Genomic DNA, 14,428 nt, shown 5'->3' on the forward strand with positions numbered 1-14,428 from the left:
CTACCTCGGCCCAGTATACCTGAAGAACTGTCTCCAGCCCCATCGTTCAGCCCACATACTGAGGTCCAGCTCCGAGGGCCTTCTGGTTGTTTCTTCACTGCGAGGTTACAGGGAACCAGGCAGAGGGCCTTCTTGTTAGTGGCACCTGCCCTGTGGAACGCCCTCCCATCAGATGTCAAGGAAATAAACAACTATCTTACTTTTAGAAGACATCTGAAGGCAGTCCTGTTTAGGGAAGTTTTTAATGTTTGATGTTTTATCGTGTTTTTAATATTCTGTTAGAAGCCACCCAGAGTGGCTGGGGAAACCCAGCCAGATGGGCGAGGTATGAATAAATAATACTAATAATAATTACTCCTGTGTGTTAGGACAAAGGAAGGAGCAGCAGGAGGACTGGGTACCTTCCTTTCCCTTTATGTATCAATGTACATTTGCCATCCTCCATCCTCTCCCGTGATATTTGGACATCAAGACATATAGAGTCCCCATTGTGTGGCTCACTTCCACTCTCCCTCCTGCTGGCACTGGTCTGCTAGCCACAGCTAACACTTTGCAAATTGTTCTACTTGCAAAGCAGAGCCTTTGGAGGGAAAGCCTCAAGTGTTCCACTTTCAGCTAACTGGCAGATTCACAGAAGGTAAACAAGTGCTGCATGGATTGTTTGCAGAATGGTTAGGCAAGTAGGTTGCATTAATGCCGAGTGTTTCTCTCTTTTCCACCCTGCCACTGCCATTTACATTCATACCACAATGCACACATCAAGAGAAAAAACATGAAGGCAGTGAATAAAGCACCTTCTGGTGGAAGGAATGGATATTAGATTCTTTGTCTACATCTGGTTCACATACCTTGCAGTAATGGCTGGTGGGGCTGTATTGTTGGCCTGGTACCCCAATGCCACACACCACTATGGATTATCGAGAGGGGAAGGGCAGGGGGGAATCTGCACAGTGGTGGAGTGATGGATTGGCTCTGTATTGTGCCCGCACTGAGCTCCCTTGCTCCCCCCCCCCTTCAATAACCAGCAGCAATGCAGGGAGTTGGGAAGTTACAGGTGAAACTCGAAAAATTAGAATATCAGGGGAAAGTTCCTTTATTTCCGTAATTCAACTTGAAAGGTGAAACTAATATATGAGATAGACTCGTGACATGCAAAGCGAGATATGTCAAGCCCTGATTTGTTATCATTGCGATGATCATGGTATACAGCTTATGAAAACCTCAAATTAACAATCTCAGAAAATTAGAATATTCAAGAAAATCAGCAAAACAAGGATTGCAAATCGAGCAAGGTTGGACCTCTGAGAAGTAGAAGCATATCTCACTTTGCATGTCATGAGTCGATCTCATATATTAGTTTCACCTTTTAAGTTGAATTACTGAAATAAATGAATTTTTCCACGATATTCTAATTTTTCGAGTTTCACCTGTAGGTCAGCAATGCAGCCCCACCTCTGGATACTTGCAAATACTGCAGGCCTTTATGATGATGGAAATGTATTTCCACTCAATCCAATCATAGTTTGAACATCTATGTGTTTACAGAAGAGAAATTAGACTTTGTGGGACAAAATATGCATGGTTTTCATTTAGCTAGCTCTTCCAAGTCTCTGTGCAATAGCTATTCCTGGTCTTCCCCCATGTCTCCCACTTAGCATGGAAGAAGACTGCATCTACCGCTACTGGGGGAGTTTAAGAAATATCAGTTTAAGAAAAATTGTGCATCCTATGCACAGTTCCTTGGAATTAAACGCAATTAAGCTCTGTATTGCTTACCTCTGAGTAAACATACATAGGATCATGATGTAAAGACACTAAATAAAGTAAAAGGGGTTTCTTGATAATGGAGAAACAATTACCCAAATTATGAAGCTGTAGACTTTTGCAATGTATGTACCAAGCATATATAAAGTCCCCTTACATTACTGCGTAATCCTAATAGCTAGCCCAATTATAATTGCTTTCTTCTCCCTAAATATTCCGTAAGTAGGAATGTTTGTTTGCTATTTTATAATGGTCTAAAGACCATTTGAAGTTCAATACATGAAATTTGATGTCCAGGACATTGCCCTCAGATGATTTCAGCAACTGCTAAGTAGCATGAACAAATACATATTTCCATTGACTTCCATGGAGGTGCTTTCTGAATTCCACTGCTTCCATGTTCATTTAATTAATAGCCATATTCATTGGAAAGTTCTTCCCCGAGCAAATGGGGAGTTTTATATCTCAGTTTGGCATTACCCCCACAGAGAGAAATAATGTCTACTGCCAAGTCAGGAGGCTAGATCATACTACAGCAGCCCAACTTAGTAGCATCTGAATACTTTGGGTTACAACCCCTATCATCCCTGACCACGCTTGGTGGGACTGATGGGAACTGCATCCAATAGCATCCGGGGGCTACAGGCTGGGCAATGCAGTAGTACAGCAGTCAGAGCCAGTAGCTTCTATTAGGCTTCTTAATGATGGTTTGTGACCCGATGCTGGCCTGAGAAATGAAGCGGTGTTCAAACAGCCCTCCAATACTGGCCCTTCTCTCATCTATGCATTCCTTCTAGCTACTTGGACTCTGTTCTACGTCTAGCACTTGTTCCAGAACTTCAGAAACTTCCATGGAGAAATGGTTTTATATACCGTTTCTGTTTTCTTGGGAACTACACACACCCTGTTTATAAATTATTATCAAAACCACAATCGTACGGCAGAGATAGTTCCTTACCTGAGCCATATAGTAATGCTGACTTTATAAACAAAAAACGATTTACAAACGTTCCTTTATGATGAGGTTTGTAAATGAATTCCCACTCTCCGTCCTTCCCACGTGCAACATAGTATTTATAGGGAATTGGTTTCTCCATATTATCCTTATGAATAGTGACACAGCCTTCCATTAGGTGACCATGCTCACCAAGATCCCTAGTATTTTTAAAAAAACAAAACACAAATGTACATCTTAGCAGTAAAGCATGACAACAGGCAAAACTTTTTCAACTAACTTTTATGGAAGGAGAGGCCTCCAAATATTTACCATTTAATATATAGTCATATGCCTTAAAACATAATGACCTGGAATAACCAGTGTTGCTAGATCAGATATGCATACATACTAAATTAAGAAGACACACACACACAACTCACCACTCCCCCCCCCATGTTGAACGATACTATTCTAAACACTGGCCCCTATTTATACATGGTATTCTACTCTCAAGAGGTTAATACAGTGGTGCCTCGCAAGACGAAAAGAATCCGTTCTGTGATTCTCTTCGTCTAGCGGTTTTTTCGTTTTGCGAAGCAAGCCCATTGACGGATTAACGTATTAGCGTTATTAGCGGCTTATCTGCTGATCAGATCAGCTGATAAGCGGCTTAGCAGCTTAGAAAAAGGGGGGGGAACCAGCAGGAACTCGCAAGACATTGTCGTCTTGCGAAGCAAGCCCATAGGAAATTCGTTTTGCGAAGCACCTCCAAAACGGAAAACTCGCTAGACGAAAGAGTTTTACGTCTTGCGAGGCATTCGTCTTGCGGGGCACCACTGTAATGGAACAATCTACAAAAGAATAATGTAGCCTAATAGCTATTATTGAAATGTGAGGAACCAGCAAGCAGCCTTAGTAGCCAGAGGGCAAGAATTCAGTAGCCTACATAGCATGTTGATGTGCATATAAAGTAAGGGATTCCTAGAGGAGATGTATGAGAGTTCACACAGAGACTGGTGGGAGTGTAAGAAAGTGAAGGGTTTCTGGGAAATGATATATGATGAGTTGAAGAAGATGTTGAAATATACATTTGTAAGGAAACCAGAAGCCTTTCTGTTAGGAATAACAGGAAGAGGGATAAATAGAAGTGATCACAAACTTTTCCAATACGCAGTAACAGCAGCAAGAATCTTAATGGCCCAAAAATGGAAACAGGAGGAACTAATGACTCTTGAAGAATGGAGGATGAAACTCATAGACTATGCAGAACTGGATAAACTAACTGGGAAGATAAGATATCAACGGGACCACAAGTTCATCAAGGACTGGGGAAAATTTGCAGAATATCTGAAAAGTACCGTATTTTTCGTCCTATAGGACGCACTTTTTCCCCTCCAAAAATGAAGGGGAAATGTGGGTGCGTCCTATGGGGCGAATGCAGGCTTTCACTGAAGCCTGGAGAGCGAGAGGGGTTGGTGCGCACCGACCCCTCTCGCTCTCCAGGCTTCAGGAGAGCCCCAGCGCCAGCCCCACAAGGTCGGGGGACAGAGGGAGGCGGAACGCCGCCATCCCGCTGTCTCCCGAAGTGGTTTGGAGGCGGGCGGTGGGGAGAAGAGCGCTTCTCCCCGCTGCCTGCCCCACCACTCCGGGGACAGCAGGAAGACGCAGCGCGTCTCCCTGCTGTCCCCGGACCTGATCTCAAGGCGGGCGGCGGGGAGAAGAGCGCTTCTCCCCGCTGCCTGCCCCACAAGCGCCTGGGGGGGAAATAAATTTTTTTTCTTTATTTCCCCCCAAAAAACTTGATGCGTCCTATGGGCCGGTGCGTCCTATGGGGCGAAAAATACGGTATATGTGACGAACAAATAACGCTAGTGGGATTTAAAGAGGCTTTGTGAAAGTGAGAGGAGTATTGTCAAACAGAAATAGGACAGTAAGGGTAATCTAAAAATGCAATATTAAATTTAGAAAATGTGTAAAAATGGGAAAATATGGATGGTTGGCAGAGAAGCTGATGGAAGTCCAAAAAGTTGAAATTTGTGAAAATTGTTTGATATGGCAAATTTGTATAATGGAAAATTTAATAAAAACTATTAAAAAAAAAAAAAAGAGTTTACACAGAGACACATAATTCTCCCTTACAGTTGGTCCAGTATTGGCCACATCACTCCATATTACAGAGTTTGCCTCCACCCCAGAGTACATCCAGTTCAATACTTCATTATCATCATGCAAACTTTATACACACACACACACACACACAGAAAAATACTGCTCAAAATGGCTTGCAACAAGGAGAACAGCAAAACGTTTTTTAAAATCAAGAGTCACAACTACCACTTCAAAGTAACAAGGATAACAACATTTGTATGCTGCTGCATTTATTTAAAAAAAATTTCAATACTGTAAATGTAACATCATACCTCCTGGCAATAATAAAAATAGTAAAGGAGTTTTACAGTTTCACCTTGCTAATGAGAGAATAAAAATGACGTTTGTTCTTTCTGTAACATCTTTCTCCTCTAGTCATCATGCTTAATTGGATACATGTTTAAAAGTAGACATCTGTTCCCAATCAGCGTGGCCCAATCACACAGTGGTTAATGAAAACTGCCTTATCTGAACTAGGGGGGAAATTAGTAACCGCAGAGTTGGAAAAAGATAAAGCAAGAATGCTAGGACAGAGGTACTGAAAAAATCAAAGGGGAGACTAAATACCTTGCCAGATCTTATTATTTGTTACCATCATCTAGCACTTCTACATATAGCAATATTCTTTATGGCCAATGAATCCATTCCAAAGCTTGAATGAATGCACAAAATTGTACTCACTTTGTGAAAGTCATCTCACAGACATTTTCCCTCCAGTTAACATAGCCAGATATGCCTTGTGCCCTGACAAAAACTTTGTGCTTCCCAGGATCCAACTTGAAGTCCTTGGAAAGTATAGCATGGAAATACACTGTAACGCCTTCATCAGAACTCACATGGCTGCAACAGTGAAGACAACAATGGTCAGTACAACATATTTTGATGAATTTATGGAGTAGGGCACCACAATGTATCAGAACAGAAAATGGTTCCATGGCGTTGAAGAGTCCACACCACAACTCTATATGTTAGAGGAGAGGAGAGGGAGAAAACTACCAAGAAGAGACACAAAGTATCACTGTATGAATAAAATTAGAGAACTCTTTCAGAAGCTTCAAGGAACAGAGGATGAGATATCAAAACTCATGCTTTTTCCTATAAATTTCAGCTAATATTCATTATACCAAACAGTATGATCCAAGTTCACAAATCAGTTCAAACTATTCATCTTATTCTATACAAGATAGTTCCTATGGTCAGAAAATGCAGATACTCAAAGAATCCAAAATATGCCATTGCTGGGAACGAAAAGCAATAGGTATTACTCAGAGAAGACACATCTAAATTAAAGGACCTAATTTAGCCACTCTCCTTAAGTTTTACTCTGAGTAGACCCATTGAAATTAACAGTTGACCACCACCCAATATGTACAAGGTTCACGAATACTGTTCACCCCAATTGAGGGTGTCGGGGTTTGGCAAATGAAATAAACTACGGTATGTGTTTCCTTCACACCCGTGCCCTCCATGCCCCCCAAGCCAAAAAGTTCAGCTGGAGATTTGTTCTGGCTCTAAGCGCAGAGCCATTAAGAAGCCTCCACCCTCCCAACTTCAGTTCCAAGCTGAACAGATATTATTACTGCCAAGGGTAGGAACAGTTGCATCATAGTCTCCAAAGTTTTGGCAGTACCGGGTGGCGCTGTGGTCTAAACCACAGAGCCTAGGACTTGCCAATCAGAAGGTTGGCAGTCCGAATCCCCGCAACGGAGTGAGCTCCCATTACTCGGTCCCTGCTCCTGCCAACCTAGCAGTTCGAAAGCACGTCAAGTGCAAGTAGATAAATAGGTACCACTCTAGCGGGAAGGTAAACGGCGTTTCCGTGCGCTGCTCTGGTTCGCCAGAAGCGGCTTAGTCATGCTGGCCACATGACCCAGAAGCTGTACGCCGGCTCCCTCGGCCAATAAAGCAAGATGAGCACCGCAACCCCAGAGTCGGCCACGACTGGACCTAATGGTCAGGGGTCCCTTTACCTTTACCTATGCCAATACTATATTACATCAATTATGTGTTGGAAAAGACATAGCAAGTCCATATGTGTAGCAGTACATAAGCGGACAGACTTCTGCCCAAATAAGATGCAAAGACTTTACACCAGCAAGGGTGGAGCTACGCCTGGGCTGGCATGGTACAACCTCAAGAGAAGCTGTGGCTGTCACCAATTTAAGGGAGCAATCCAAACCCAAGATCCACTAGGATGAGCAATGTTTGGAACAGGCAATCTCCTACACCAACTGAAGGCTTTCATGCTGGCTTAGCCAGAGATATTCTAGGCAAGTCCTCCATCCTGGCTCAGCCAGCTGAACTGAGGCTTTTAGTCCTTGGGGGGGGGGGGGCATGTTCCAGGGCATGTTGGGGGTGTGGAGAGGCAGATTTAACCTTATTCCAAATTTTGTTCAGCTCAGTCATATGACCTAGCAACCCAGTAAGAGTTGCACTAGCAAAAGGGGTAGGATAAGTCAAACTCAACTTTAAAGACTTCTTTCCCTCCATTAGGCTTCTGAGTAGAGTTTGGAATAGGGTTAAGTCACACTGGCATATTTTATCCCAAGGTAAATTAAACTGGCTTCCTGTAATCTGGATTGCTCTACCCTCAAGTGGCTTATGTCAAAAGGGAAAACAAGCAGGTATGTTAAAAGGTGTAATGTTTATTATCTTCCGACTTCTTCCTAAAAAATAAAATGAACTGATCAATACAGAAATAATGAGTGGGTAAAAATGATTGCTCCAACAGTTAGCTTATCCATTGCGGTCTTTTAAAAAATGCTTTACAGAAATCATAGTATTTTAGAAGATGTTGGTGGCACTGGGAAGATCTATGAACAAGACATAGTGAAGCGCGTTAGATGAGTATTTGTGGTAATTTCAGATTTAGTAAAGCTTCGTGTTTCTAACCTTTCAGATCAGAACTATGCAACAACTGCTACTGGCCAATTCCAATTTAATACCACTTTTGAAATAAACAGAAATATGCTATACCTCTGCTTGACTTCCTGGTTTGCCTGCTGCTTCTTAGTCTTTTGATCTTTCTGTTGCTTCTTCTCATTGGTAGCAGCAGAAGTCTTTCCCTTCTCAGACCCTTCTGCTGGAGTTGTTGCTTCTTCTGGCTTTTTGCAGACATTTTCCGCTTTAGTCTGTTCTTCCAACTTGGCTTTCTGTAACATAGACATATGTGATTCAAATGCTTGAAAAAATGTACTAGTCCCTTGTGGCTTGGAAAGGGGGGGGGGCTTAATCTTGTGCCCGGCTCCCAAGGAGAAAATTATGCTTGAGACAGGTCATCAGAACAGGTTATTTTAGAAGTTTCCGCAAGATGCCGAGCGGACCGTGAATATGACATCCCCTTATCAGATTTGGCCCTATGGAGCCTAAGGGTAAGAGCGCAAGGGTGACGCACCTCCCCCAAAAGCCCCAAGAGAAGCACTGAGGTGTCTTGAGGTCCTGCGACTCACTAACGGCCGCTTGGTATTGCCGGTCCCTGCCTTTGTGCCGAAATGCGCAGAGAGTGGGGAGAGCCAAGTGTGCCAGTGAGCTAGGCACCAACACGGCTTTGTAGAGAGCAAAGCCTCCAATCCAGCCACGAGCAGTTACCTTTCCAGAAGACTGAAGCCAATAGCAAAGGTAAGGAGTGCTCAATTTGATAAAAAACGGGAGTGTTAAAAGGAAGTCCGCTCCCGTTCCTGGTGATATGAGCACGAAATACATACAAGTGAAGTGTTGATGAAGTTCACTTTGGAAGATATGTTAGCTAATGAATAATAAGGATTAAAAGATTTCACCTAGCTCTTATACCAATCACTCAAGATTTTCTCTTTTAAAAAAATACATTGAACTTGACTTGAATTTGAACTTGAATCCATCCTATGTTGCAATTGAACTTGACTTTAAATGGAGGCTAAACCAGAGAAAGACTGCACTGTTATTGTATGGAAGAATATCACAAATTTCCTCTCAGGAAGAAAGATTGGACTGACCCTCTGAATTTATGCTACTTGTGGGAAAGAAGTATTTGAGCTTTCAGAGTGCTGAAGACATCTAACCTAACGGAATTATAATTGTGGACTTATTTTATTAAAAGGTAACAGCTAGTTAAAAAGCAAGATTATAAAAAAGAACTATAATATTCATTGCTAATATTGGCCTAAATCAGATTTTCAAATAATTCAGTTTTATTTATACAGTATTGGCAATTAAAAATTACTCTGATGTTAATGGATGTAAAGAAAGGGATAGACAATTGTTAAATCTGCTAAAATTTGTTTTTGTGAGCAAAGTAGAAGGGAGGGAGGGAGGAGGCTGGAAGTACGGGGGTTTTTTTATTGAGTCTAGTGAAACGGCCTTGACAAAGTACTGATAAAGCCAAAATAACACTTTCCCTGGTGGGAAAGGACTTTTTGTTTTGAAAATTTAATCTTAGAAAGGAAGCTGGGAAACAGCAAGAGAACTGCAGCCCCATCTCAAATTAGAATTGGCAGAAAAAATCTTAATGCTGAAACAAACCAGCAAAGCCGTAAGACAAGAGAAATATGAATTATTTGACTTACTTTTAGAATTTAAAAGAGAATTGTTAAATCAGACAAAAGAAATAAAACAGAATGCTGATAAGGCAGCCTCTCTAGTTCGGAAAAATACTAATTTACTTTCAGAGATTGTGGGACAATTTAAAAAAGTGAATGCACACACCACTAACATGGGAAAGGCTGAGGTACGAGGTTTGAGGAAAATGCAAGGGAAAGTGAGGGTGGTCTATGACAAAAATGACACCTTGTGTGAATTGATTTGGGAAGCTTTGGCGGTGATGGAGATGAAGCAGGAAGGGCAGGTAAAAGGTATGAGAGGCTACCATATGTGGTGGAAATGCAAAATTATTAAGAAGGCTTGGGAAGTGATATATAAAGATTTGAAGAGAATGTTGAAAATGACTGTTGTTTAAAAAAAACAGAAGCTATGATTCTGAAAGATACAGGACCTAACGGATGTACCATGCAAAAGACTTTGTTCCTGCATCTGAGAATGGACGCCAGGAAGAAGGAAGAAGCCACCACCAAAGATGATGGAGACTGGCAAAGCAAACTAATGAACTATGCAGGACATACTAGACATTTTGAAACTCTAGAAAGAAAAAGGACATTGTTTTCTTTCTTTTTTTAAAAAAAGGGGGGGATGTTCAAGGCATATTTAGCAAGCTTTATGTATAGGCTTTTACATTAGTTGAACTTTTAAAGGTCACTTGTAACAACATGAATAAGGTTTTAAAATTGGATAGTTAAGAATATAAGATTTTGTGGACGTGTATGAAGAAATATAAAATAATGGAACCAGGAGGGGGAGTGGAGGGAAGTCAATTAAGATGTATGATTTTGATTGTGATGTTTGTTTTTGTTAATATAAAATTAATAAATTGTGTGTATACACACACACACACACACGGGGGGGGGGGGGGGAGCTTAATCTTGTGTCCAGCTCCCACAATATTTTGTTTTCACGCAAATGAATCTCTTCTTTCAACAGCCTCTGGTGAATCCTGGTGGTAACACCTGGCGCTCCACTGGGTCAGGTTGGATGGGCTCCCTTTAAGTATTTTCCTCCACTGTGGCCCTGTGCGCTATGCAACTAGATCAGACAAGCTAGCAAGTGATCCCTTAAGCCCCTCCCCAATGCACTTATGCAACATAAAATCAGGGGAATTGGGAGGACAGAAAAGGGAAGCTTCCGTTTCAATCCCTCAGTGAATCTTACAGCCGTGGGCAACAAAGGAAAGATTCTGAAAGGGAACCATCCAGTCCAGAGCAGGGAGCTTGTCTCCATTAGGCTAAATGAACCCCTTTTAAAAACAAAAGATCAATCCTAGCACCTAACGAAGCTTCAGCAAATAAGGGACTAACCCATCTTTTAACACCAGGGACATTGGGGAAGGATGACAAGGATGATTTGTTCACTGTACTCCTCTCACTGCTGCTTCTTGCCCCATGCCTGATAAATTCAACAGGAGCAGGATTATTTTGCCTGGAGCCCCCTGAAACCTGGAACTGATTCAGTCTGTTGGTCCTATTTGAATTTCTCGGCAGCTTTTGATACCAAGCACAGCACCTTTTGAGAGTACCATTCTAGGATGAAATTAACAGGTAACAAGTGGTTTTAGTCCATCCTGGATTGTAGATTCCAGAAAATGGTGCTAGGACTGGCTGTGTTGGTGGATTTGCTCCATGCCAACCTCCATGCTGCCTCGCCCTTTCCCCCCCAGTAAGCAGAAGCGGCACAGCCGTCAGGAGATCAGGTAAGTGGCGTCAGCCCACCACAAAGTCCACTACCGCCTGCAGAACTCGATATTGCCTTCTACTCTGTTCAACAACTGCATGAAACGACTAGGGGAGGTCATCTAGAGATGCAACGTCTACTTTCATTAATAAGCAAATGGATGACATGCAGCTCGAACTCTCCTATTCAGGAAAACACCCAAGAAGGCAATGGAAGCAGACATATGCCCACACAACAAGACAGCCAATAGGACTGCAGGCAACATACCTTTGAAACCGAAGCACTTGTCTGTTGCTTGGTTTCTTCAACTTTTTTCTTACGACCCGGGCTCACTTCCGATTCAGACGAAGTTGTCTTAATTTCCCGATTTTGATCTTCTGTACTTGATTTTGCAACTTTATTTTCGGAAGATTCACCAGTACAGCAAGGGTCCAAAGAGGCACTCTCTGCATCTCCATCAGAATTAGGTTGTGTTGCAACCAAAGTCTGGGTATCTGATATATTTCCCTGAGACAGATCAGTTGCAGTAGAACTTGTCTTACTTTGTTCTTTACTAGAACCTGTCTGTTCACCAATTACATCATTCTTTTCAAAGCTTTCCTCCTCCATCTTCTCTTCTGCAACTGCAGCACCAACATGCTGGTCTGCTGCACCATTATTACTATCCTGACTCTTGGTATCAATATCACCAACATATTTTTCTGCAACAACTGCTAGACTCTGATTTATGTCTAAGGGGCTACTTTTAATCTGACCTCCACTGTCACCAGCTGACTCCTTGTCTGATTTGGTCAATTTATCTTCTGGGCTTTGAATTTCCTTTGGTTGGTTTTTTGCATCTGTCACTTCAGGGCTAAAGTGATCAAGACTTGGTGGTGCTGAACTAAAACATCTTGTCAAGGATGTCATTGAGGAGTCCTGAATTTCAGCATCTGAGGGATGCCTTTTCTTTTTCTTCTTCTTCTTTTTCTTCTGCATGATGGAAAAAATAAAATAAAATAACACTCACCTCACCTCTTAAAATGGAGAAACCCTGCTTTTAAAGGTTCAGAGGTAAAGCAAGAATAGATCACCCTACATCCTCAATATTAACCTTCCCAGCATATGCTTCCACTCTTAGCTATGGAAAAGACCCAGGCACATCCGTTATTATTACAGTGGTACTTTGTAAGTCAAACATAATCCATTCTGGAAGTCCGTTCAACTTCTGAAATGTTCAGAAACCAAGGCACGGTTTCTGATTGGTTTCCGAATGCAGAGGCACGCCAGAAACAATAGCGGAAGCTGTGTCGGACATTCGAGCTTCCCAAAAAGCGTTCGAAAACCAGAACACTCACTTCTGGTTTTCGATCATTCGGGAGCCGGAACATTCAACTCCTAAGGCATTCGGGAGCGGAGGTACGACTGTACTACTAATTACTTGTCCTTCAATCCATGGCAAGGAGCACCTCCTATCAACTGGTTGGTATGCAATTATGCACTTTCCTGGACAGAAATAACTTTCTGCTATGACTCATGCATTGGTGAACTCAAGATTGGATTATTGTAATATGCCCTTGAAACTGGACCTGAATCTGAAGATGGAACATAATGCACCCATGGCTGCCATTTTCCATGGGTGAGAAAACCTAGCTTTCATAGGAAGCTGCCTTAGACTGAATCAGGCCATTGGTCCATCCAGCTCAGTGCAGTGGCAGCAGCTCTCCAGGATTTTCGGCAGGGTTTTTCTATTTGCAAGAACTAGTCAAGGATTCTGACAAAAATGCATTTTTCCAATCAGCAATTCACAGCAGACACTTGACTGGCAACTGATACTTCAGACCAATTCACTTACTTAATTACTCACTGCACATAGGAAAAACTACCTGCTGCGGGCTTGAGCATGGGCTGCTGCCCTCATATAGGTCTGGTTTCTCCTTTTTCCTTTTTCTGGAAGGAGGGTTATCATCCTCATTCAACTCATTCCAGTCAACATCGTTCTCAACTTTTACTGCCTGTTGAAAAATAGCCTTGCTTTCAGAGAGCTTAGCACTTGTAAGCAAAATGTAACTGCTTGCCTATCAATGCAGCAACTTTTAACCAAGTGGCCATTTCAAGAAGCATCAGCAAAGCACACTTAACAGCTCCACCATAGCAGACAGCAGGAAGCGAAAGTTTGTATTTCTGAAATCTCTGCACTATGCCCAACCTGTTCTCAAATGTACTCACTTTTTTCTGTGTGAGAGAGGCTTGACTCCCAGGGCTCTCAGATAAAGATTTTTCTGGCTCCCCTTGTGCTTCCCCAGTTAGTGGCTGCTTATCAACGGAAGATCCCAAGGAAAGGGAGCTTTCCACTCTCAGTTCGCCCCCAGGCTCCATCTCCAGCACTGAGGTCAGTTTTGCATCTCTGTTTTCTGCAACTGAAACAGAAGAATTGCAGAAAGTTATCTATGGAGAAGTCTGACATTAGTTCAGAGGCAGGGCTGGGGGTCTCAGTGGTGAACCAACATTTTTAGGCACAGAAGTCAGTAAATTTTCTGTCAGGCCCACAAAGAGCATTATTTAATTATTACATCCCCAGGCATGAACCCCAGGTTACACCTCTCTTTCAATGAAGAAATTGAAGAGCATATGCTTGCCTTTCTGATGCAACAACACATCTCAGATAATTCACATTTCATTTTATTAGCGCATCCCATTCATCATACTGCAGAAAGTAATTCTTTTAATTAATGTACAACAACAAAGTATGTTACACTTTCTCTGTGCCTGCAGTGGTTTTTTAAATCTGTTGCTGTGCCTATTTGATTTTTTTATGTAAGCCGCGTTTGGCATTTTGTCTAAGACAGACAGAATGTTTTAATAAATAAATAAATAAATAAATGGGTCACATAACAAGCCTTCTAACAGCTGTTTTCCCCCAGTGGTGTTATTCTAGCATGTTTGGGCCATAATTATGCTTGTCAAACTCCCCCCCCCCCCACTGCAGATGGCATGGTGAGAAGGAAGAGCAGCCTCTTGTTACCACCATTATATTCTTAAGATAGTATCTCTCAGGTAAGGGACAGAGAGGTGTTTTTGGATCTATGTTTGCATAGATCGCAGAGTGCTGTAGCGTTCCTCACCTTATAGCATAAGGGAAAGTAGATGTGTAATAAGAATCATGAGGTAAGGGAAGTGTTAGGAGTGTGCAGAAAATGGGCAAGTGAAGGACAAAAAGCTGGAGGGGGGAAAGCTGGACATTCATTTATTTTTTCCAAAGTGCAGCTGCAAGGGGCTTGTGGTTTTCTTATCTAGTTGCTGGGTGACTTATCACGTACTGTTGCATATGAAATATTCTCCCAC

The 14,428-nt window shown here is 42.2% G+C and overlaps 1 protein-coding gene across 2 annotated transcripts in view; it reads right to left on the minus strand.

Annotated features, from left to right (window-relative positions):
• Positions 1–14,428, minus strand: part of LOC310700372 (E3 ubiquitin-protein ligase RNF213-like) — a 90,252-nt gene that overhangs the window by 70,161 nt on the left and 5,663 nt on the right. Inside the window, exons 3-8 of one of the 2 annotated variants that reach the window (XM_083489726.1) lie at positions 13,313–13,503; positions 12,970–13,098; positions 11,372–12,076; positions 7,826–8,001; positions 5,531–5,689; positions 2,723–2,919 (exon numbers count right to left, since the gene is read on the minus strand). In XM_083489726.1, the coding sequence (XP_083345852.1) occupies positions 2,723–2,919; positions 5,531–5,689; positions 7,826–8,001; positions 11,372–12,076; positions 12,970–13,098; positions 13,313–13,462 (1,516 nt within the window). In that variant the 5' untranslated portion in view covers positions 13,463–13,503. The remainder of the gene's footprint in view (positions 1–2,722; positions 2,920–5,530; positions 5,690–7,825; positions 8,002–11,371; positions 12,077–12,969; positions 13,099–13,312; positions 13,504–14,428) is intronic. The other variant, XM_083489727.1, reaches the window with a different exon arrangement.

The sequence above is a fragment of the Podarcis liolepis genome (assembly GCF_965112155.1).
Source record: "Podarcis liolepis genome assembly, chromosome: 2".
Classification (NCBI taxonomy): domain Eukaryota; kingdom Metazoa; phylum Chordata; class Lepidosauria; order Squamata; family Lacertidae; genus Podarcis; species Podarcis liolepis.